Source organism: Symphalangus syndactylus, chromosome 18 (assembly GCF_028878055.3).
Source record: "Symphalangus syndactylus isolate Jambi chromosome 18, NHGRI_mSymSyn1-v2.1_pri, whole genome shotgun sequence".
Taxonomy (NCBI): Eukaryota; Metazoa; Chordata; class Mammalia; order Primates; family Hylobatidae; genus Symphalangus; species Symphalangus syndactylus.
Window position 1 is genome coordinate 87,489,204 of NC_072440.2, and position 25,577 is coordinate 87,514,780.

General features: G+C 38.1%; 1 protein-coding gene across 13 annotated transcripts in view; it reads right to left on the reverse strand.

Moving 5' to 3' along the window:
* NCOA1 (nuclear receptor coactivator 1) overlaps positions 1 to 25,577 on the reverse strand; it is a 285,404-nt gene that overhangs the window by 9,022 nt on the left and 250,805 nt on the right. For all 13 annotated transcript variants that reach the window (XM_063623906.1, XM_055253870.2, XM_055253874.2 and 10 more), the window contains 4 exons: positions 21,673 to 21,774; positions 19,011 to 19,413; positions 9,102 to 9,276; positions 3,056 to 3,239 (listed from right to left, as the gene is read on the reverse strand). In XM_063623906.1, coding sequence (XP_063479976.1) covers positions 3,056 to 3,239; positions 9,102 to 9,276; positions 19,011 to 19,413; positions 21,673 to 21,774 — 864 coding nt within the window. The remainder of the gene's footprint in view (positions 1 to 3,055; positions 3,240 to 9,101; positions 9,277 to 19,010; positions 19,414 to 21,672; positions 21,775 to 25,577) is intronic.

Here is a 25,577-nt window from a genome sequence, read left to right on the forward strand (position 1 = left end):
AAGTGAAGTCCCTGAAGGAGAGGAGTGAGGATGGTGACAAAAATTATTTGAAGAAATAATGATCAATATTTTCCAAAATTTGGCTGGGTGTGGTGGCTCACACCTATAATCCCAGCACTCTGGGAGGCCGAGGTGGGCGGATCACCTAAGGTCAGGGGTTTGAGACCAGTCTGGCCAACATGGCAAAATCCCGTCTCTACTAAAAACATAAAAATTAGCTGGGTGTGGTGGCGCACCCCTGTAGTCCCAGCTACTCAGAAAGCTGAGGCAGGAGAATTGCTTGAACCCAGGAGGTGGAGGTTGCAGTGAGTGGAGACTGCGCCATTGCACTCCAGCCTGGGCGACAGAGTGAGACTCTGTCTCAAAAAAAACACAAAAAAACAAAAAATGACAACAAAAAATTTTTTCCAAAATTTAATGAAAATTATATGGTCATGAATCAAGAAGCTCAATGGACCCCAAGAATAAGAAATATGAAGAAAATACACTGAAGCATATCATAATCAAATTACTTAGTACCAGTGGTGGAGAGAAAAATCTTAAAATCAGCCAGAGGGGAAAAACATCAATCATATATGGAAGAACAAAGATAAAATGACAGCAGATGTCTCATCAGCAACACTGTAGTGGAGCAACATCTTTAAAGTACTGAAAGCTGAAACTGCCAAGCTAGAGTTTAGGGGAAAGAACATTCAAAGATGAAGGTGAAAGACTTTTTCAGACATAGAAAAGCTCATTAGCCGCAGGCCTGCACTATAAAAATGTTAAAGCAAGGCCGGGCGCAGTGGCTCACGCCTGTAATCCCAGCACTTTCGGAGGCCGAGGCGGGCAGAACATGATGTCAGGAGATTGAGACCATCCTGGCTAACACGGTGAAACCCCATCTCTACTAAAAACACACACACACACACAAAAAAAATTAGCCGGGCATGGTGGCAGGTGCCTGCAGTCCCAGCTACTTGGGAGGCTGAGGAAGGAGAATCGGTTGAACCTGGGAGGTGGAGGTTGCAGTGAGCTGAGATCGCACCACTGCACTCCAGCCTGGGCTAAAGGGCGAGACTCCATCTCAAAACAAACAAACAAAAAAGTTAAAGCAAGACCCTCAGGCAGAAGGAAAATAATACCAAATGGAAATTTAGAACTACAAAAAGAATACAGAAAATTGAAAGTGGTGACTATGTGGGTAAATATAAAAAAGGTTTTATTTAAATTTTCTTTAGTCAATTATAGTTTATAATTAATTTATAAATTTATAAGTAGAATTTATAAATTTATAATTTATAATTGACTAAAGAAAAAATAAATTGCAGGGAATAGGACATATATAAATATAATATGTATGACAACAGTAGCACAGGAGGGACAAAATAGAAATAAACTGTAATGAGGTTCTATACATTATATACACCTCTATACATTATATTATACCTCTATACATACATATATCACCTCATGTGATATAGAGGTGATATAATATACACCTCTATACATGAGGTGATATAGTATCATTTGAAGATAAAAAAGGTAATCAGTGTTTATATATTTTTATGATTTGCTATAAATGATGGCTGCATGGTAATTGCCTAGTTACTATAGCATACTTTGTTGTTGCTGATACGAATAATGAGAATAGCAACTATAGAGAATTATTGCAATAATCTTAAATATTGTTTTGAATTTATTCATTCTCTTCTAAAAATCTGTAAGAGGCTCCAGGATAAATTCCACACACTTAGATGGTATGCAACATATCAAAAAAGCTTACCACATTACTTCTTCTCTAAATAAAATATAAATATCCCCTTAACATTAATTAGGCTTTCAACCCCTATCCTGCCTAGGTCATGCTGTGATAACCAATCTTGAATGTTCTTTTTCTATTCTGTTTAGGCAACTTTTTCATAATGCCTTTTTTGACCAGGCCTTTTTTCTTTTAAGCCCTCAGTAGTCAACTGTGCATACACTCCTCATCTGACAGAAACACGTATGGCCCATCTCTTACACACTAGTTTTGTCCTATGATTAAAATGATTCTTTGTTCATGTTGTGTCTTTCCCAACTTGTACATATGCATGTCCCACAAGGCTATCTTTGTACACAGTAAGTACTGAATAAATGCTTATTGAATTAAAAGGTAGAAATGAAGAAAATGTGTTCAAAATATAATGGAATATTCCAAGACAATATATTACATGTACTGTTTTTTTTGTTTGCTTGTTTTTTTGAGACGGAGTCTTGCTCTGTTGCCCAGGCTGGAGTGCAGTGGTGCAATTACCAGCTCACTGCAACCTCCGACTCCTGGGTTCAAGCAATTCTCATGCCTCAGCTTCCTGAGTAGCTGGGATTACAGATGCATGCCACCATGCACAGCTAATTTTTCTATTTTTTTTTTTTTTAGTAGAGACAAGGTTTCACCATGTTGGCCAGGCTGGTGTCGAACTCCTGACCTTGTGATCCATCTGCCTTGGCCTCCCAAAGTGCTGGGATTATAGGCATAAGCCACCACACCCAGCCATATACTGTTTTATAAATCTAAAACACTAAAATCTCATGAAACTAAAATCTTATTTATAAAGTCTGTCAAGGCCAGGAGTAGTGGCTCACACCTGTAATCCCAGCACTTTGGGAGGTTGGGATAGGAGGATTGCTTGAGCCCAGGAGTTCAAGACCAGCCTGGGCAACATAGTGAGACCATGTTTCTGCAAATAGTAAAAAAATTAGCTGGGCAGGGTGACATGTGCCTGCAGTCCCAGCTACTTAGGAGTCTGAGGTGGGAGGATCCCTTGAGTCTGGGCAGTCAAGGCTGCAGTGAGCTGTAACTGCACCACTGTACTCCAGCTTGGGTGACAAAGTGAGACTCCATCTCAAAAAACAAACAAAAAGTCTGTCAAAATTTTTCACTGTATATCTTAAGAGCCAGTAATTATTAAAAGTTAGTGGGAAAGAATAAAGAAGTGTGGCTATTTCTGATGAGTAACTGTCAACATACCTGATTTTCCTCAGAATAATTAACTGTGATGTGGTGTGGCATGTGTGTGGCGAGTGTGCCACTTACCTGCTCAGGGCACACAGTGTTCATTCCTGGCATCTGCAAAGAGCTCATCTGCATCTGGGCCATCATTGGGTTCATGTTCTGAACATTCGTATTTCCACCTGCCATGGAAACGGTGATGCTCATGTTGTTGTATACTCCTGGCTGTGCAGGCGTGGGCTGGTTCTGGACAGCTTGACTGAACACACTGTAAACTCAAAAACAATCCAGATTACATCCACTGATCATGAACAAGGGGATAATGTGACTAGATTCTGTTTCCAAATAAAATACGTTACATCCTTAAATTGCATGTATGACTGTATCTTCTTAAAATATATAAAAATTAACATAATTCAGATACATTCTGAAGTCTACATAAGGGATTAAATAACTGAAAAGAGCTCATTTTAAATAACAATTATCTAGTACAATATCAGAGATGCTAGGCTACAATCATCTAAATAATTAAGAAAGGAAGTTTTCCATGTAAGTAAATCTAGGTAACTGACATTTACCTATCTAAACAGAGACTGTCCTATTTGAGCAAAGTGTCTGGCGCATATCTATCTATCTATCTATCTATCTATCTATCTATCTATCTATCTATCTATATCTCTTCAATAAATGTTCACTGAATGAATTAACACAGGAATGAATGATTTAAAGACAGCATCCTTATATTGTGTTTGCTTGTATAGCCTCTTAGACTTAATACTTCAGGGGAATGATGGTATCTTGTTCCACTTATTTCTTGTCTCTATTCATATGTGACATATAGCAGGCACTCAGTAAATACCTGATGAATAAATGAATTATGGCATGGGTTATTATTCGGTGCTGTCAAATGGTGCAGTTCAGATTGTTTTCTATTAAATGGTTTTACTGTATCTGTGCCAGTGAAGTGGCATAAATTTTTTGAAGTGTAGTGCAGAGACCATCTACAAGAGGATACCCTGGGACTCATTGGCAATTGAGACTCCCAGGTTTTACTCAAGCCCTGGTGAATCACATTTTCCAGGGATGGGTATAGAAAGGTCCATCTTTAACTATTCATGCACACTAAAATTTGAGAGCCTTTATTCAATAGCCTATAGCTTGTTGTCACTTCTCAAGGTTTGATCTTCTGGTCGCTTTCAATATGCTACAAATTAAGAGGAAACCAGATGTATATAACCAAATGTTTTTCGGTGGCAAATTTAATCCTTTTAAAGACTTCCAAGGTCTTATCAGGCCTCAACATAGCTTCATGTCTTTTCTAGGAAGCAAAACACATGAGCAATTATGTTTTTCAGAGAGCCTGTTTTACTGACTTCCTTCTTCATGGCTAAGTTCTAGACTGTTGTTATGCCAAAGATCTCAAACGTAAAATCAGTCTCTATTAGGAAGTAGAATAGTAAGCAATAAACTCCATGGGAATTCAACTTGACACTTTGTATTTGAACCCTGAAAATTTTCATTGATACAGATATACACATCTAAAGGATAATGATATTAATTGTCTTTCCTAAGTTCTATAACACCAAATATTTTATGACTATATATTAATTGTTAACAATAAACTGCTGGTAAAATTCCACTATTTTAATGTTAATTCTACAGAATTTGATTTTAAAAATAATTTTCCCCATCAATAGTTTATCTATTCCTTGCTAGCTCTTAGTGTTAAGAAGGATATACTGACATTTACAGTTTCCAGTAGACTAAGGTAATCATACTGAATTGACAGGCCAAGAAACAGCCTATTTATCACATCTGAAGAAAAGTACAGAATTTCCCCCAAGTAATTATAAAACACAAATGCCCACAGAAAATTATATGCCTAGGAAATAGTCAATAATACACCTGTGGACCACTAATGTCTATACAGTGTGTATGCTTATGGGGCAGTGTTCCCCATAAGCATACTAAAAGTGAGAAAAAAGCCTACTAATCTATGTCTATTTTCTTTTGTTTTTGGAGACGGAGTTTTACTCTTGTTGCCCAGGCTGGAGTGCAATGGTGCAAGCTCAGCTCACTGTAACCTCTGCCTCCCGGGTTCAAGCGATTCTCCTGCCTCAGCCTCCCGAGTAGCTAGGATTACAGGCACATGCCATCACGCCCAGCTAATTTTGTATTTTTTTTTTTTTTTAGTAGAGATGGGATTTTGCCATATTGGTCAGGCTGGTCTCAACCTCCTGACCTCAGGTGATCAACCTGCCTCGGCCTCCCAAAGTGCTGGGATTACAGGCATCAGCCACCGCACCCAGCCTCTATGCCTATTTTCTAATGAGAACATTTCTGCCTAAGACAGTACTCATTTGTCAATTGATACATAAGTCACCACTGCGGAGGAGCAAGGCTATGTAAGTTAATGCATGTGGAAACTTCAAGGACTGCAATGATGTCATACTTACTGAAAAATTTAGAGCTTAATTTCCTTTCAAATTAATATTTGGGACTGTATATTAGTTTAAGTTCTTTCAAACTGCTCCTGCCAATAGTTCCATTTTAGCATCTTCCATTAAGGGAAGAAGACCAAGCTCTTCTGCAGCTGCAATCACTGTCCCAGGTCCTAGAAAGACGTCTGGGTTCACTGGCACCTAAAGTCCAACATTCACAGGCCCTCTTCCTCACTCTGCTTTCCTGCCTGCTTTGTAGCGCTATCAAAGTTTTCTCAGGGTAGCACTAGGTATTTGGTAGTCACTAAATGATGGGAAAAAGAGAAGGATGAATACTCTGGCCCAGAGTGGGTTCCACAGATATTACAGGTATTAACAAGCAGGGGAGTCCCTGGTCAAATAAGTCTGAGAAACAAAAGGTTAAACAACAAGACTTCTTATCCTTTAAAATGCTAATAAGCAATGGGATTCTCCCATCAACCAGCCTTACACAGAAGCACTACCCAGTTCCAGGACACACAGGTTTGTTTAACCATTTCTTTCTCTTGCCACCAGAGAGATAATGAAAAAGAATCACATTACACTACCTCTGAACTCTATTACATCATTCTACTTAATGGTTCTCTGATCGTTTCATGTTTTAATTCTCTCTGACCTGCCCCCTCACCAACTAGACTCTTCGTTATTTGGCAGCAGGGGTTGTTTTTCAGGGTTCCTCAGGTATCTTGTGTTCACGTGTGACAGAGATAGTGAGTGGTCACTGTCTTCAGGTGATATACGTTAATACACAATGCTTATGATAACTAATAAGCTTTTGCACATGAACCAAATGAGCAAGTGTGAGTGTTTAAAGAGTTGGTGGTAACTGTTTTCTTTCCCAAATGATTTGGAAAGTCAAAGTTTGCAAAAACTACTAAAATACAACAAAAACCTACGTCCATATTTGAATCTGAATCCAAGATGTTGACTTAGGGAGTATTTGCACTCATATGTTCAATAGATGTATATGAAGGGCCTCCCTGTTCCAGAGTATGGAGAAACAGAAGTAATACAAAATAAAGTCCTTGCTCTTATGATGCTCATATTCTAGACGGAGAAGAAAAATCACAAATAAACAGACTATCACACAATATGTCAAGTGTTAATCACTACAAAAACAGTAAAGAATGGAAAGGAGGCGCCAAGGGTAGAAAATGCTATTATTTCAGAAATGATGGTCAGGGAAGTGTAATAAGGTGACATTTAACGTCCGTGTCTAATAAAGTGACATTTAAGGAAAGACTTGAAGTGCGAGAGACAAGCCATGTGGCCACTGAGGGAAGAACATTCCAGCAGAGAGATTAAAAAATGCAAACATCCTGAGTTTGCAGTGTACTTAGCACATATGAGGAGCAGAAGGATAAAAGGAAGCCATTGTGGCAGAGTGAACGGTGAGAATAACAGATGGGATCAGAGAGGTATCCAGGAACAAGATGATGTGGGGTTTTACGGGCCCTATTCTGTATTTTGAGTAAGATGGGGAGCTACTGGATGAGTTGTGCGTAAAGGACGGACATACTCTGCCTCTTGTTTTAAAAGCATGGCTCTGGCTACCATGTGGAGATTAAATGATGGTGCAGAAAGGGTGGAAGCAGGAGAGGCAGCTACTGGAATGGCCCAGGGAAAAGATGATGGTGGCTTGCATTAAGGTGCACAAGTGCAACAGGTAAGAAAAGAGAGGTGCTAAGAAGCTGACATGATTTGCTGATGTGTTGGATGTGGGATGTGAGAAAGAGAAAGACTTTTCTTCTGGACAAGTGGAAAATGGAGTTGTCATTTACTGAAATGGGAAAAAGTAACCCAGAGGAGCAGGTCTGGTGAAAATATCATTTTAGTTTTCATCATGTTAAGTTTGAGATGCCTATTAGACTTGTAAGTGGAGATATTGGTTGGGCAGCTGAATATACAGTATGATGTTCAGGAAAGCCATCTGCACTGGAGGTTTAAATTTGGGAGTCAAGCATAGAAATAGGCATTGACAATAGTAAGTAGTAGTAAGATGTAGTAGTAAGTAGTAATAGTAAGATGGGTGATGCAACCAAAGGAGGGAGTGGGTATGGGGAAGAGGTCCTAGAATCAACTCTGGGGCCCTCAAATGGAGGTCATAGAGATGAGAAAGATCCTCAAGGAGACTAAATGATAGGAGGAGAGTCACTTTTCTCAAGAGAGAGAGTTGTTCTAGAAACCAAATGAAGAGCTTCAGGAAAGAATAAATGCTCAAATATGTCAAATGCTACTGATGAGCATTGCTTTTGGCACTGAAGAGGACATTTAACTATCTTGACAGGGACACTTTTTGTGGAATGACGGGAATGAAAGCCTGATTAGTTCAACAAGGAGTAGGAGTAGGGGGAGTGGACAGAGTATAATCTTTTAAGGAATTTAACTGTAAAGGGGAGCAGAGAAATAGGTTATTGAGACATGTCAGCATGACCGTTTTTTTTTTTCCAAGCCATATTTCAATACTTAGGTGGAGGTAATGAAGTAAGAGTTTAGTTGGATTTCATTAGGGAGAATTTTGCCAGGCATAAGTGCAACAGAGGGAGAGCTAGGCAAGGGAGTCAGAGTACCTGTAAGGTAGTGATTATAATGATGGGCCACAAAATCCAGAGTGAGTTTAGGAAGTTGGGATTAGAATACATTAGGAGACTAAATTCCTCTTGTATTACAGATATGGTTCCATTTCTACCTAATTTATACATGGTCCTCATTGAGACCTACACAGTTCTCTAACATGAAAATTTTCTCTCACCTTTCAATGAACTTTAGAAGAATATAGCCTTGTGTTTTCAACTTTAACTGCCTTACTTATTATGTTGTCAGATCAGACAGCTTCCCTGTCATTAGAACTAAGACACAACCAAATTAAAATCCTTATAAAACTCAAAGTGATGTGTGAAAAGTTCAGCAGCCAGGATTTGGAAAAAAAAAAAGGCTTTAGTGAGATAATTCTAAGCAAGATGGGTAAGTCAAGGTCATAAAAATCTAGAGATTCAAAAAGGGGTAAGCCTTAAAAACTTTTGTTATTGTTATAAAGTCTTTAAATACATCGAGAAAGTGAAACTTGTGTGCCCACTACTCAGCTCTATTGAATTCTGACATTTGCCATTCTTGGTTTTAGATTTATAAGATTTTAAAGTGTTCTTATAAAGAAAAACGTTTTAAAAAGTACCCATTTCTACGTCTGTCCCAGGGAAGCTCTGTTACTGATGTGAGATCATATTCTGCAGGCGTGCTCAGGTTAGGATGGAAAGGTTAGGGACACTAGATCACTTTTCTGTACTGTTGGCACACAAATTTGCCTTAGAAGTGACTTGATACTTATAAGATTTAAAAATCATTTTTCTTTGCTGATAATATAAAATTTAGTTCTTCCATTATGCAAATGGAAGTAGCCAATAATCTTCTACTTAGGCTGTGAATACAATCAGCCCATGAAAGCATGGCTGTTCTTATGTGCTGCTTTCTGTCTCCACACATAAAAGGGGGAATGGGGAAATGTCATATAAATGTAACCATATGTGGCCTTTTGTGTCCAGCCTTCTTTCACTTTGCATAATGTTCCTGAGGTTCAACCATTGTAGCATTTATCAGTATTAGGGATTTATCACAGTATCAAGGATGCTCATATATAAAAACTGCCCCCTTACTTGTTGTTTCCTATCGCTCCTTGCTGCCAGGCCTTCATGTCTGGTGACTGATACCCGGAGGCAGGTGGAGTTTGCTGGAGCAGAGAACTCTGAGGAGGAGGGATTGGCATCGGCACCATGGAGCTCCCAGGGCTTAGAGATGGAGCAAAGTTGGCCTCACCTTGGGGAACCATTCCTGTAAATTGACACAAATTAATTTATGTTGATATAGTATAAATTTATTAACCCCATAAATGAAAAAACCCAAAAGGATCTGTCACAATATATTTACAAATAACTTTCTTATTTGCCTTGTCTTGTGTCAGGCAATATATTTACAAATATCGCATTCAACAGAGCATGGAAAAAATTTAGTATCTTAAACTAGGGCAAGAAATCTCCACATAAACCAATAGATAAATAAATGTAAGTTCGGAATAATGCTTTCCATTCACTAAGATGTTGATCTGTGCAGCACGACTGTATATGATCTGTTTCTGTTCTTTTTTGCTTATGTGAATTTTTAAGCGTAAAAATATGTATGAACATACATGATGAATTACCTGTGTAGTAAACTAAACTTTTTTTTTTTTTTTTCCTGAGATGGAGTCTTGCTCTGTCACCCAGGCTGGAGTGCAGTGGTGAGATCTTGGCCCACTGCAACCTCTACCTTCTGGGTTCAAGCAATTCTCCTGCCTCAGCCTCTCAGGTAGCTGGGATTACAGGTGCCTGCCACTGCGCCTGGCTACTTTTTGTATTTTTAGAGGAGACGGGGTTTCACCATGTTGGCCAGGCTGGTCTCGAACTCCTGACCTCAGGTGATCCACCCGCCTCGGCCTCCCAAAATGCTGGGATTACAGGTGTGAGCCACCGCGTCCGGCCGTAAATTAAACTTGAAAAGGAAAAAAATAGTTAAGAAAAAGCCACGTGTGGCTGGGTGCCGTGGCTCACGCCTGTAATTCCAGCACTTTGGGAGGCTGAGGTGGGTGGATCACCTGAAGTCAGGAGTTTGAGACTAGCCTGGCCAACATGAGAAACCCCATCTCTACTAAAAATACAAAAACGCTTGTTAGCTACTTGGAAGGCTGAGGCATGAAAATGGCTTGAACCTGGGAGGCAGAGGTTGCAGTGAGACGAGATTGCGCCACTGCACACCAGCCTGGGTGACAGAGCAAGGCTCTGTCAAAATAAATAAATAAATAAATAAAAATAAATAAATAAATAAAAAAAAGAAAGAAAAAGAAAAAGCCACGTATGAAAATAAAAAATAATGAGAAAGTTTTGTTAGCCACTCTTCCCCTCCTCCTTCCCCCTTTTAAGCTTTATTCAGACATAATCTACACAACATGAAACTGACACACTGTAACTGCATAATGCAATGATTTTTAGTAAATTTATAGAGTTGTGCCACCATTACCACAATCCAGTTTAGACATCTAATCATTCCCCAAATTCCCTTGTACCTGTTTGTGGTCAATCCTTGCTCCCATCCCTAGTCCCAGGTAACCTCTGATCTACTTTCTGTCTCTAAAAGATTTGCTTTTTTGGGGGAATTTCATGTAAATGCAGCCATACATGGTCTTCTGTGTCTGGCTTGCATTCACTTAGCATAATGTTTTTGAGGTTCAGCCATTTTGGAGCACTTATCAGTAGGCTACTCGTTTTTATTTAGGATGATGCTTATTAGCAGCCATCTGACCTGTCAAAACTCAACTGACCATAAAAGTAAGGGTTTACTTCTGAACTTTTTATTCTGTTCCAGTGATCTCTATGTTGTACCAGCACCACATTGTCTTGATTGTTGCGACTTTATGGTAATTTTTGAAATTAGGCAGATATCCAACTTTCTTCTTCTTTTTAAAAATTGTTTTGGCTACTCTAGGTCTTTTGCATTTCCATATACATTTTAGGATAAGTTTGTTAATTTCTCCAAAAAGCATGCTGAAATTCTGCATTGAATTATAAGATCAATTTTGAGTAAATTACGAGGTTTTTTTCAGTCTTTTTTCTCTGATTTCATTTTGGGTAGTTTCCATTGTTATATCTTTAAGTTCACGATTTTTTTCTTCTGTAATTTCTAATCTGCTGTTTATCTCATCTAGGGTTTTTTTTTTTTTTTTTAGATCTCAGACACTGTAGTTTTAATCTCTAGAAGTTTGACTTGGGTTTTATTTATATCTTCCATGGCTATACTTTACATATTCAAGCTTCCCCTTGCTTCTTGAACATACAGAATTTATAATTTATAATTGCTTTAATGTCTCTGTCTACTAATTCTATCATCTGTGTAATTTCTGAATTTTTGATTGGCTGATTTTTCTCCTCATTACAGGTCGTATTTTCCTACTTCTTTGCATACCTGGTAGTTTTAAAAATCAGATTCCAGACCTTGTGAATTTTACCTTGTTAGGTGTTGGATTTTTTTTTCTTTTCTTTTAACTATTTTTGACCTTTGTCTGGGCTGTGGTTAGGTTGCATGGAAACAGGTTAATTCTTCTAGGTCTTGTGCCTAATCAGACAAGAGCAGAGTTTAGGGCTTATTTTGCCCCACTGCCGAGGCAAACCTTCTCTGAGTATTCTACTTGATACCCCCTGAATTATGAGGTTTTCTACTCTGGCTGGTAGGAAGAGGAACTGGCCCTGTATGAACTTTGAAGATTGTTTCCTCTTATCTTTTCAGGTGGTTTTCTCTGGCCTTGATTTGTACACACATACACGCGTGCCTGCGTGTGCGCAGCAGCTCTCAGCTGAAGCCTCGAATGGGACCCTCGGCATATCCTACAATTCTCTGTGTAGTGCTGTCCTCTCTGGTATCGTGCCCTGCTACCTCTAGGTGTCTTGGCTTTCCCAGATTGCCAGCTCCACCTCCTCAGCTCAGGGAAATGGCCTGGCTCCTGTTGGATTCTCCCTCCCCGCAGCACAGTCTGGATAATCTCAAGAACTACTGTTGAATGTACTTTGTCTATTTTTTGTTTATTTGTTTCAGATGGGAAAGTAAATCTGGTCCCTGTTACTCTTCTGGCCAAAAGTAGATATCCATAAGAATTTAAAAGAGTAAAAATGTTTTTTAAAAGATGTTTAATGCTAGCACTCTGTTCTTTCTCTTCTTTTTTTCCTGACAAAATACATCTCACAGTTAAATACTTTTAAGGCAGAGAAAGAAATAAAGGTGCAGAAAAAAGGATGCCATAGTATGATTGCTCATAATTTAGTATAATTCCTTTACATCTTTATGAAATCCTGTAAGATTCTTTGACCTGCTTCTTTCCCTCAACATTACATCACAAACATGTTTCTATGTCCTTGATGTCACTTTGTGAACACATGCATATAAGCCTGTGTAATATCTACTGTGTTCTGTCACTATTAATGTAATTTTTTTTTAGTTATTTTTAATATAATGATTTTTTTCTCTTTTTACTTGATTTATTTGGTTAAATAAAAAGAGAAAATCATTATATTTGCCAGAGATGTAGTTAATTTACTTGTTTTTTATTATAGGTTACATTTTTTTTTTTTTTTTTTTTTTGAGACCGAGTTTCGCTCTTGTTGCCAAGGCTGGAGTACAATGGCGTGATCTCTGCTCACTGCAACCTCTGCTTCAAGCATTTGGGTTCAAGCAATTCTCCTGTCTCAGCCTCCCGAGTAGCTGGGATTATAGGCGCATGCCACCACGCCCAACTAATTTTTGTATTTTTAGTAGAAATGGGGTTTCATCATATTGGTCAGGCTGGTCTTGATCTCCTGACCTTGTGATCCGCCTGCCTCGAACTCCCAAAGTGCTGGGATTACAGGCATGAGCCACCATGTCCGGCCTTATAGGCTACAATTTTAAAACTATTTTAAATTTTCTGTGGAAGCTGACCTAACTTTAGACTTTACAGTTTTTTCTTTCACTAGATAGGATTTATTTATTTTTGGTAAAGATTATATAAATGAAGCTTCATATCTTCTCCTTGCCGCTTCCTCTATATGTAAGGTAAGTAATTTTGATTTAGAATATATGGGTCTCCATTTTTTTTTCTTTATTTTTTTTTGAGACGGAGTTTTGTTCTTGTTGCCCAGGCTGGAGTGCAATGGTGTGATCTCGGCTCACCACAACCTCTGCATCCTGGGTTCAAGCAATTCTCCTGCCTCAGCATCCTGAGTAGCTGGGATTACAGGCATGCACCACCATGCCCAGCTAATTTTGTATTTTTAGTAGAGACAGGGTTTCTCCATGTTGGTCAGGCTGGTCTCGAACTCCTGACCTCAGGTGATCCACTTGCTTTGGCCTCCCAAAGTGCTGGGATTACAGGCATGAGCCACTGTGCCCACCATCCATTTTTTTTTCATTTATGACTCTAGAGGGTGGGTTTTTTGTTTTTGTTTTGCCACCATCTTCACTTCCAATGTCTTTGCATTAACTTTCCATTTTAAACTATTTTGGTTGTGATCCTTAAAAGAAAAACTCTTGTATTAATGTGTTTTTAACCTCATTTATGATGAAATTAATTTCTTTTAGAAAAAAATATGGCCTTGGTGTGGTGGCTCATGCCTGTAACCCCAGTGCTTTGGGAGGCTAAGGTGGGAGGATGGTTTAAGGCCAGGAGTTTGAGACCAGCCTGGGCAACGTAGTGAGACCTGTTTCTATAAAAAATAGAATAGTTAGCCGGGCACAGTGGTACATGCCTGTAGTTCTAGCTACTCAGGAGGCTGAGGCTGGAGGATCACTTGAGACCAGGAGTTGGACACTGCAGTGAGCCATGATCACGCCACTCCTGGGCAACAGAGCAAGACCCTGTCTCAAAAGATGAAAAAACAAAAAAGAGAGAAAAAGAAAAAGAAAAATATGTATGTGAGTGGGAAAAGATGCTTATCATATTCTGGATATTACTTTGTGGGGTCAACAGTAAACAATAAATAAGAGACTCCAAGTACAAGAGCAAGCTTTTTAATATTTCTTTCTGGCCTCATCTCACATTCTAACTATCCATATTGGAATGAACAGTTTCCCTTATAAGATGACTTCTTTTTGGTTTTTGTTGTTGTTGTTGTTGTTGTTGTTTTTCTTAGAGTTGGTCTTTTAATTTTATTATTTTAAAAAAGACAATTTTTTAGGGAAGTTTTAGGTTCAAAGCAAAACTGAGTGGATGGTACTGAGATTTCCTAACTTTAGACTTTACAGTTTTTCCTTTCACTAGATAGGGTTTATTTTTGGTAAAGATTATGTAAATGAAGCTACATACCCCTCCTCCACTCACTCACATGTATAGCTGTCCTCATTATTAACTACCCCAGAGTCTATAGGTTACACTAGGGTTCACTCTTGGTATTGTACATTCTATGGATTTGGACAAATGTATAATGATATGTACCCACTATTACAGTATCATAGAGAGTGGTTTCATTTCTCTAAAAATCCTCTGTGAAATGACCCAGTTTTAGTAGAAAGAACTAGTCTGTGGGTAACGAATTAGAGGAATACTTAGAGTTCTGGTCCCAGTTCTGCTACTACACCGGACCTTGGATAACTTGCATCAGTCAGATAATCTAGTTCTTCTAGAAGAAAAATTTTACAGTTCTATCTTTGCCTAGACTATGTTTGTTTTTGTTTTTTTAGACAGAGCCTTCTCTATTGCCCAGACTGGAGTGCAGTAGCATGATCTTGGCTCACTGCAACCTCCGCCTCCTGGGTTCAAGCAATTCTCCTGCGTCAGCCTCCCGAGTAGCTGGACTACAGGCACCCACCACCACACGCAGCTGATTTTTATAGTTTTAGTAGAGACGGAGTTTCGCCATGTCGGCCAGGCTGGTCTCAAACTCCTGACCTCAGGTGATCCGCCTGACTTGGCCTCCCAAAGTGCTGGTATTACAGGCGTGAGCCACATGCCCCCTGGGCTAGACTATGTTAAGTCTCCCTGCTAGACCAACCATAACTAGCATTGCAGACATGTGACAGTGGCAACTAGAATTAGAATTCACACTTTCATTCATTTATTTCTTCAAAGATTCATTGAGCATCTATTCCCTGTGAGATCACTGTGCTAAGCACTGGAGAAACAATGGTTAAAAAGGTCACACTCTGCTCACGTAAGGAACTTGCTATTTAAAAAGAAAGGCAGCTAGGTTAACAAGTGGTTTAAGACAGGGTGGCGAGTACTTTATGATTGGGAGTGTCCAGGAAGACTCTGCAGAGGAGATACATCTGAGAGGAGGGAAGAATAAGAATGAGAAGTAAAGAAGAATACTTTAGATAGAGTATAGAGAATGTTCAAAGCCCCTGGAAGTAAAAGAGAACAAAGTCTGTGCTGTTTCTCAGAACTCAGAAAGTTTACTGTAGCTGGAACACAGAACTATAAAACGGAACATGGAGTTGATGAGTCTAGGTTTGTACAAGTTAAGTTTGGGGTGTTGGTGAAAAATGCAAGTATGTATATCCAGTAGGCAGCTGTACATATGAGCTGAGAGATATTTTTTAAAGATAGAGAATAAAGTCACTAGCATGTAAAGGTCGCTGAAACCCCAAAAGGAGATGAGATCACTGAGGAGGAATAGGTGGAAGAGGATTTTATTGTAGTTCACAGAAAAGAGGTCTCTAAATGGGCTTAAAGGAACTCATGAAGTGGGCAGATACACTAAAGAAACCAATTTCTCATATTTACTTTGAATACTGCCTTAATAGAAAACAATTTCTGGCCAGGCACGGTGGCTCATGCCTGTAATCCCAGCACTTTGGGAGGCCGAGGTGGGCAGATCACGAGGTCAGGGGATTGAGACCATCTCCTGGCTGACACGGTGAAACTCCGTCTCTACTAAAAATACAAAAAAATTAGCCAGGCGTGGTGGTGGGCGCCTGTAGTCCCAGCTACTTGGGAGGCTGAGGCAGGAGAATGGCGTGAACCCGGGAGGTGGAGGTTGCAGTGAGCCGAGATCATGCCATTGCACTCCAGCCTGGGTGACAGAGCAAGACTCTGTCTCAAAGAAAAAAAAAGCAACAAAAATAAAAAAGAAAACAATTTCTAAATGTCTGATTCTGTTCTTTTACACTCATCATCATAGCATGGTAGTCTAGAAAAGTTTCTTGTTTTCAGAAATACAAGAAAACTTACTCTGCCATTACTATGACTTACATGTTCATTTACTTTGGGCCTACATTAAGCAGAAAGAGGCTAAAGCAAAGGATATAAAGCAAAGCTAATGCAGTTATCTGTTGGTTTTACTGTCATCACTTAACACAGAAATCAGCAAGCTTCTTCTGCAAAGGGCCAGATAATACATGTTTTCAGTTTTGCAAGCCACAAAGTTTCTTTAACTACTCAACTCTTCTATGTGAAACCAGCCATAGATAATACATAAAGTAGTAAGTATGGCTGTGTTCCAGTAAAACTTTATTTACCAAAACAAGTGGGCTGGATTATGGAACTTAATTTGTCAAACCTGGAAACATGTTGGAACACATATATTTTGGTACTTTTGTGTGGCCGATTTCTTAGGAATAGAAGCATAAAACCAACAAATTCCAAAGAGCCTTTCTATCTGGATTTCCTTAAGCCACAATAAACTGTTTTTGTTTTGAAAAGGCTGGAACTTTTCCAGAATTTGATTTTGTGCCAACACAAAACCTGGTCCTCTACCAGACTGCCGATCAATTTGGAGCAAGTTTATAATTAAGAGTGGTGACAGAAATTAAAAACATTGCATCTTTAAATGTTCTTACTCTTTCCAGAAAAGTTAAACATTTTTCCAGTATTATTTTGAAGCAGTCCATGGAAGAACTGACAGCCATGCCATTTCATTTCAGTTTGCAACTGGATGAAACCACTGTTCTCTTCACTGCACTCAGCTTTTGGGTTTTCTTTGTAGTATGAATGCTGACTTTATAAAAAGCAAATTCTTATTTTGTGAAAATATTTTTGTCAATCAGAAGTTGGTCTGGAAGAAAAACCCAGGCACCAGATACTCATGATAGGTGGCAACACATCTTTCCCATTATGGTACGGGGAAAGAGGAAGCTCCACCCACTCCATTATTTCAGCTCACTTTGTTTTATGCTGACACAACTCAGATCAAAGACTAGACCCAGAACTGTGAAAGAAACTTGTCAATTCCATGAGAACCGGGGCACTGAAGGACCGCCTTTCCAGGTGGCTTTATCAAGGAATGAAAGCAGGATATAAAGTTCTCCTTGACTTTCCAGAGGAAACTTAAAAAGGTATGCCTGAAAATGGACAGAAATACTATTTCTATTTTTTTAATAGAAAAAAATCCTTAGAATAATTTCATGAGGAATTTATTAATGTTTGGCTTACTTCTAGTTAGTTTTTTCCCCTAATGCATGAGATAAATCTTTTGATTTAGGGCTCTGCAATAACATCATGAATGCTGCTAAAAACCCATTTGCTGTTTTAGTCAGGTTGTCATTTTGGAGGAGGAACGGGGATACAGATAACTACACAAGTCTTCTAATGTTGGAGGAAGTACTTCCACAGGCCAAAGTGAAAAAGCTTTGTCAAATTCTTTGCATACAGAAATTGTAAGACACATGGAAACAAAACTCTTTTGAAGGCCATACTCTTGTTCAGGCAAAATATGGATTTATAATCCTTTTCTTGCCCATACAGATAGTGTCAGTGATATAAACCAGCCAAAGATGACTTCATTGTCTTGAGGACAAAGAAACTGATGTGGCATAATTTTGATTAAAATCTCTTTGAGAGTTCTGGTGCTCTCTGGCACAAGTCTTTAGATACTTAATTTGATAGTCAAAGGATTTTAGTATTTGCTGCCATCAGAATGGAAACTCTAAATTGATTTGGCTGTCAAAACTGATAAGCATACTGCCATGTCAAAAATCTCTATATAACTTCGACATTTTATTCAAGTCAAACAGCAGCCTTCTCATTGAAATTCACTTTTAAGCAGCCTTAAAATTTACCTCTTTTCTTTCATTTATATAATTAAGGGATTTATTTCAATTATTTTTCAGGAATTGACAATTAATTTTGCATAAAAGTTGGATTAAACAGAGTAGACTAATCAGATGTTCATCACTGCCACTACCTATTAGAATCTCAAAGTGACAGAAAAGAAATAAGAAAAGATATTATCACCCAGGACAAAGAGAATGGAAGACAGTGCCAAAGAAAGACTAAAAAAGAAAAAAGCTTTTGGAAGCCAGAAAGTTGACTGACATTGGAGAGGAAGCTGCAACAGCAGCAGCTGAGAGTGATGACACCAATGAGTAGTCTGAGATACTCTGTGGAGATAAATTATTCTTATGCAAACTGGCAAAAACAAAATATCCCACACAATGAAAAAACTACATGCGAATTTTGAATTAATGTACTAAAATCCATTGTGTGGGGAAGACTTTGATTGAATTCTCATAGAGATCAATGAGAGAAATTAAAAAATAAGAGAATAGGCTGGGTATGGTGGCTCACCTGAGGTCAGGAGTTCAAGACCAGTCTGAGCAACATGGTGAAACCCTGTCTCTACTAAAAATACAAAAATTAGCTGGGCACAGTGGCACATGCCTGTAATCCTAGCTACTTGGGAGGCTGAGGCAGGAGAATCGCTTGAGCCCGGGAGGTGGAGGGTGCAGTGAGCTGAGATTGCACCATTGCACTCCCAGCCTGGACGACAGAGCGAGACTGCATCTAACAAAAAAGAAAAAAAAAAAGGGAATGTACTTTGCATACAAAATGCTCAAAAGGTCCTTACAGATCCTCTAATTCAATCCTCTCAGCTACAAAAGGGAGATAAGCCTCAAACCAGTCAACCATTTAGTGTCAAAAGCTGAGTCTGAATCCTGGGTCTCCAGACTCCCATGTCAGTGTCTTTCCTCTTCCACACACTGTTTTAATGTCCGAGCATGGACATAAAGATGGAGAGAGACCTAAGCCTGTATGGATTACTTAGAACAACATAAAGTTGTGACCTTCCTACCTGCTCCTGGATACTGGAAGACATTCTGCTGCATCTGAGGATTGATTCCAGTGCCAAACTGTCCTCCCATGTTTCCTGTCATGCCTCTGCTCACCATGCTGTTGCGGTTGGCCAAAGATGCTTCAGGATTTGCTGTTAGTTGTGAAAACGGGCTGGTAGAAGCAGGTGGGGTTCCTGGATTTGTACCATAGTTTGGTGGATAGGGGAATTGCTGTGGAGCACCCTGAGGAAGACGGGGGTTCCCCATTTGAACTGGCAGTCCAGATGAGGGAGGGAGGTTGTTCCCAAAGCTTTGTTGCCTCATAAGCATGGCTCTTTGCTGCTGTATTAGCTGCCTCTGTCGGTGCTGTTGACTGTACAGTTCCCGCTGACGTTGTGCCAACATTTGAGCATTCAGGGGTGGCTGAAAAGCAGGAAAAAACTCACTTACTAAAATTATTATAATCACTATCCTGGAAAGTTTATTGGATTAAAGCCTACTTGCTTGGGGCAATAAAGTACATAGCAATTATCACTGTACAAGGGAAACAAAAACCGAAAAGGAACAAAAACCTCTTAAGTAACAATCACAGGAGAAAAAATGAATTAGGTACATTTTACAGATTAAAAGTAGTCAAGAAACGCTAAACAATATCTGACCATTATAAATGAGAACGCTAATTCTCAATTAAAAGTCACACAGAACTGAAAAATTCAAAGAAAGTATATACTGATTAGTATTATAATATTGGCCATGAACATTGTTAAGAGAAACATGAAGACCATAAGGAGGTGAAAGAAAATGTGCTTGATGACTTCTGTCCTATCCTTCATTAGATCATTAGAAGACTTTTTCAATTCCAAAAAATTTACTGTGTTTCTGGTAAAGAGAAACTTCGTTTTCCACTTTTCTCACTGAGAACATTATCCCACTTTATTTAAATGAATAAAATGTGATTACAGGTGATTTTAATTCTCTTCATTATACTTTTCTGTATTTACCAAATTATCTACGATGAACACGCACTACCTTTACAATTAGAAGAAACCTACAAATACCATTAAAAAAGGAAGATTCTGAAATCTAGGATCCAATGCCTAAGAAATTATCACTTAAAAAGAAAATAAGTAGAAATAAAATAGTAAAAAGAAATAAATGGAAACAGCTATTTTGTATTATTATTGGAGTTTCAGATTATTCCAGGCATTAGTGTAAGTGGTTTCAGTTATAATATTATGGATGAGGAAAGAAGTGGTCAAATTAGGTTAAAATCATTATTTCAATATAACATGGCATTATCAATAAAGCCTTCTTCAGAAAATGTCAATTCAGATTGAGAATCTGGTTAAAGCATACAGCTCTTGCCAACTACATATAGTCTAATCTAGAAGAAACTATGAAATAAGACTTTCTGATAGGAATTATCTTTATGTGAATCCAAAAGTGGGGTCTTGTTTCCTTACGACCTAATTACTCCTGAATTAGCTAGCACTAAGATTTATAATTTGTAAGAGACAGAGAAACTGAAATCTGGATCCATGAAGATGTCAATATCTGCTGCTTACCAACAGCTTCAGTCAATACAGTCATGTGATGCATAAAGACATTTCAGCAATAAGACATTTTAGTAATAAGACATTTCAGTTGCACATGATGGACCAAATTCGGTGGTCCCATAAGATTATAGTACTACAGTATTTTACTGTACCTCTTCCATGTTTAGGTATGTTTTGATATACAAATACCATAACAATTGCCTACAGTATTCAGTACAGTAACATGCCGTACAGGTTTGTAGCCTAGGAGCAATGGGCTATACACATAGCCAGGATGTATAAGTAGGCTATACCATGTAGGTTTGTGTAAATACACTCTATGACCTTTGCACAATTATGAAGTTGCCTAGTAACACATTTTTCAGAACATATCCCTGTCTTTAAGTGATGCATGGCTGTATTTATCTCTTTAATAATACAGGTGCTGGCTTTGTGTATTTGCTCCTAATCCATCTAGTTCCATATTGTGGAGAGGAAAAGAGTATAGTTTAAATCCTCTCTAAAATTCCTTATCTCCCAGATTTTTACATCAACTTTGTTATGAAATAAAAGTAAGTAGTTGAAACAAAAAATTTTTAAGTATGTATGCGGTAAAGTAGGGAGTGAGTACTAGGTAACATTTAGAAGTCCACCTAGTTATTTTTATGTTTAAAGTTCTAATGGCTCTGGGTTTATTAAAAAAAAAAGGGGGGATTTAAAAAATAAATATAAGCTAGAAAATGCTGATGTTCAAATTGAACATAGTACACAAGATAGTTAAGACAGCTTAGCAATGTGACTGGGTTTTGATCAGGTTTCGGGTACTGTTCACACAGTTTCGTATCAGAGGCTTCCTGTTACTGGTGCTATTCACTACAGCAATAAGAGTTTTTTCTACTTAGTCATCTGGAATCCAATAACAATGACAATAATAACAATAAAACAAAACAAGGCACCATTTGCTTTAGATCAAATATCAGTAAGAGGTATCAAAAGTAGATTATTAATTCCTTCTAGAAGAAAACTACACTACAAACATCAATAAAAGATCAGCTCACAGACCATTTCAAAGACACTCAAGTCAATACTTCAAGAAACACTATGTGGGTTAAAGAAGTACTAATGACGTCTGGTTTTCTCACATTACCTGAGGTGTAATTTGCTGTTGCATGCCTGATCTCATATTGATGCCAACAGGAGCAGTTGCTGCAAACTGGTTTAAGATAGCTTGCCGATTTTGGTGTATCAACTAGAGAAAAATTGAAACAATAATATATCATATTTCTACACACAAGCATAACACCGGCCTTATAAAGTAACACAAACTTTCTATTGATTACTAAAAAGTTTTAGTGTTGCAGGTTTGGTAAGATTATTTCCTATGTTTATTTTCCAAAAGGCTGGTAGTTCCCAACATTTATAAAACACTTATTGTCTCCAAAACACTATGGCAAAGTATTTAAAAGTAGGATAGAAACACACTGCACTCCAGCCTGGGCGACAGAGCGAGACTCTGTCTCAAAAGCAAGCAAACAAACAAACAAACAAACAATAACAACAAAAAAACATGTTAATAGTTATTTTAGGTAAGTGCTGCAATGGAGAAGAAGTACCAGCCCTAGGTCTTAAAATATTATAAATGTAAAAGCAGGTATACAATAAGGGCACATTTTTACAAAGGTCTGGAAGATGAAGGGAAAGTTGAGCAAGCTGGATGGTATTCTCACTTGGAGGTACTATGTCTGGTGGATACGTATTTGGGGAAAACCCAATATGATTTCATTAGCTAGACAGTATTACATAAGAAACAAATGGTCTGAAAAAATGGATTATTTATTTAACTAGAAAAAGTAATTACTTTAGACCAGCATTTCCCAAATTGGTATGCTAAAGAACAATGCTAAAGAACATTGTTCTGCAGGATATTAATAGATGTGCTAGGAAAACAGCATGCTGTGCTGTATTAAGTACTGGAAATGATGGGTTACACAAGGTAAAACAGATTTATTTACTGCAGAAATTTTATAAGCCTTTAATTGGCCAAAAGCACATTGTGGATCTCCAAGAAGGGATATACTACGCAATTTATTTATCATGAACCTTTTTTTCTGACATCTAACCATTAATATCCATCTCCCAGAACAATTTTCTATGAATACTGGTTTGGAAGATCAGTCTAGACCAGGATTAGGGTTCCAGGTCATAGGCATGCCATGCATGCCTTAACAGTATCTGGTAACAAAAGAAGTATTCTTGGAAATGAGATTTTATTGTAAACAATCTATAGCTTAAAACATTTCTTCTTCAATAATTTGATATGAATAAACTATTCATGAAGATAACAGTAACAATAATATTAATACTATTTTATGTTTATATACTTTGTAAAACACAAATTATATATATTTATATATCATACATTAATATATTTCAATATATTATACATAAACTAGAAAGCCTACGAAAGTTTTATAAGAATCCAAAGAGCTATGAACAGTGATTAAATCTCTTGTCATCAAATAGCTCAACTCTTAATTCTAGCTTCAGTCATTTTCTGACTCCCATTAGATCAGAAAACAAACCAATTTTGGGGAAAAGCTCATTATAATATAAATGTTAAAATTACAACTCTAAGGCACTGTAGAATAAGTTAAAACTTCTTTTTGAAGTTCTGAGTCACTTCAAAAAGAAAGATACCAACTTCATAGTTTTAAAAGTCAAAAAGACTCTTTAAATACCAAAACTGATATACTTCTTAAACTTGAAAGACCAGGAACATAAATTTAGATAAACCAAGTTAATTTTATAAAGATTTACTTAAAAACTCAGTACATTCAAGATATTGCATAAAGTTTGGAGGTTACAAAGGTGAGCAAATTCCTGTCCTTCTAGGAGTTCCCTATTGAATGGCAGAAGCCAACGCACAACAGTAAAATGCACAGGTGCTTTGTCTGCATAGACAGACACATCTATGGCAGCACAGAGGGAGCAGCTCATTCAGTCTAGGGATGAAGACAGGGACCAAGAAGCATGAGTGAGCTCAGCAGAGTCTTGAAGGATGAGAATGCAAGGTGACAAGGAGGAGGGCAGAGTTAACTTGAGGCAGAGGCAACAGCAAGTAAAAAAACAGGAGACGAGGCAATGAGGACAGGTAAAAATACATTCCAAACATATAGCTTTATATATTCTTTGAATTGTGAGATAATGTACAAATGAAATGGGTACGGATGGAGGAAAGATGCCTGACAAGTAGTAATAGGCTCTTTTTTAGAAGTAGAAGGAATTATTCTAAATAGCATAAATTTACAAGTACTTTCTGTTACAGGAAACCTGGTCTATTTCTGCCCTTGAATTAATCCCTGTTCATTTTTTCCTCCCCTTGACTATCTGTGTGTGCAACCTTAGTGCTGTGTACATCTGTCCTACTTTGACCTGCCTCTTCTCTCCAATTATTAAAATGCTTTGTTTTTCAACAAGTAGGTCAAGTTCCACTTCTTTCAACATAGCCTTCCCAAAAGGATCACTACATTCCTCAGCTCCTTGGAAATCTTAACTTTCAGAGAGGTGGGGAGTGGGAGGAGATTAGTTGTTAGTCCTTAGACACAAACACTTAAAAGGTTAAAAGGCTTGTTGAGGAAGAAAAGGAAATGTGGGGCTTGTGGCCAGTGGAAGAGGCAAACCCATTCCTAAGTATAAACACACACAGTTCAGGCTGTCTGTCACTTTGTCTGCCGGAATGGATTTTCTTCCCAGTGCTTTACCAAGAAATCCTTCTATAGGAAACCTAAAAGATGATTATCTAGCCTAGAGATTCTCAACTAGGGGTGATTCTGCCAAACAAGGCACATCTGGCAATATCTGAAGACATTTTCGCTGTCAAAACTAAGGAAGGAGGTACTGCTGACGTCTAGTGAGCAGAGGCCAAGAATACTGCTAAACATCCTTAATGCACACATCTCCCCCATATCAAGAATTATCCAGCCCCAAATGTTAAAGTGCCAAGGTTGAGAAACCCTGAGCTAGCTACTGCACAAATTCTTGCAAAGACAAAAGTATTCTTTGAAGAAGCTTATTGTCCTATCAGGCATTTTTCATTGCCAGAAACCTGAAGGTAAAATGTTTCTCTTTTTTTCTGTCCTTCAATCCTAATTCTGTTTTCTGATCACTTCTATTCTCTATAATTTATAAAAGATGATCAATAGCGGTTCTTATAATGTCAGATACATACATTTGTTCAGTACCCTAACACATACATATCTGGACTTGACTTGTTTTAAGATTGCTAAGTATACCATATTTGTTTATGTATCTCACTGTCACTTTCTCTTTATATTATTCTCCTCTTGATAGTTACGAAGATCATGATCCTTGCTGGGGAAGAAGAAAACAAAACTGGAGTAGCTAATGATACCATTTTCTTTTTCTTTCTTTTTTTTTTTTTTTCTTTTTGAGATGGAGTTTCGCTCTTGCTGCCCAGGCTGGAGTGCAATGGTGAGATCTCGGCTCACTGCAGCCTCCGCCTCCTGGGTTCAAGCGATTCTCTTGCCTCAGCCTCCCAAGTAGCTGGGATTACAGGCATGTGCCACCATGCGCCTGGCTAATTTTATATTTTTAGTAGAGACAGGGTTTCTCCATGTTGGTCAGGCTGGTCTCAAACTCCCGACCTCAGGTGATCCACCTGCCTTGGCCTCCCAAAGTGCTGGGATTACAGGCGTGAGACACCGTGCCCAGCCTATGATACCATTTTCTAAAAGCAGCAGGTCTACCCATCTTTGCTGTTGTTCTTTTTCCCAAAATAGAATTTTAGAAGTCCTTTACTGATATTATGGATATATTTCTTGGGTCTTTGCTTATTTGAGGAGTAAACGGGTATTACACCTAAAGGCTGGTAACTTTGTATTGCTTTTTAATCATCAGCTCCTTCCTTCCTTTTTGTTTTTTTTTTTAAAAAGTCTCAACCAATACAGATACACTAGTTTCCTAGGATGTTTTTCATCTCTCTCCTCCCAACTGGCGATTTATTCATAACTGTATAATTGAATTTAAAATGTT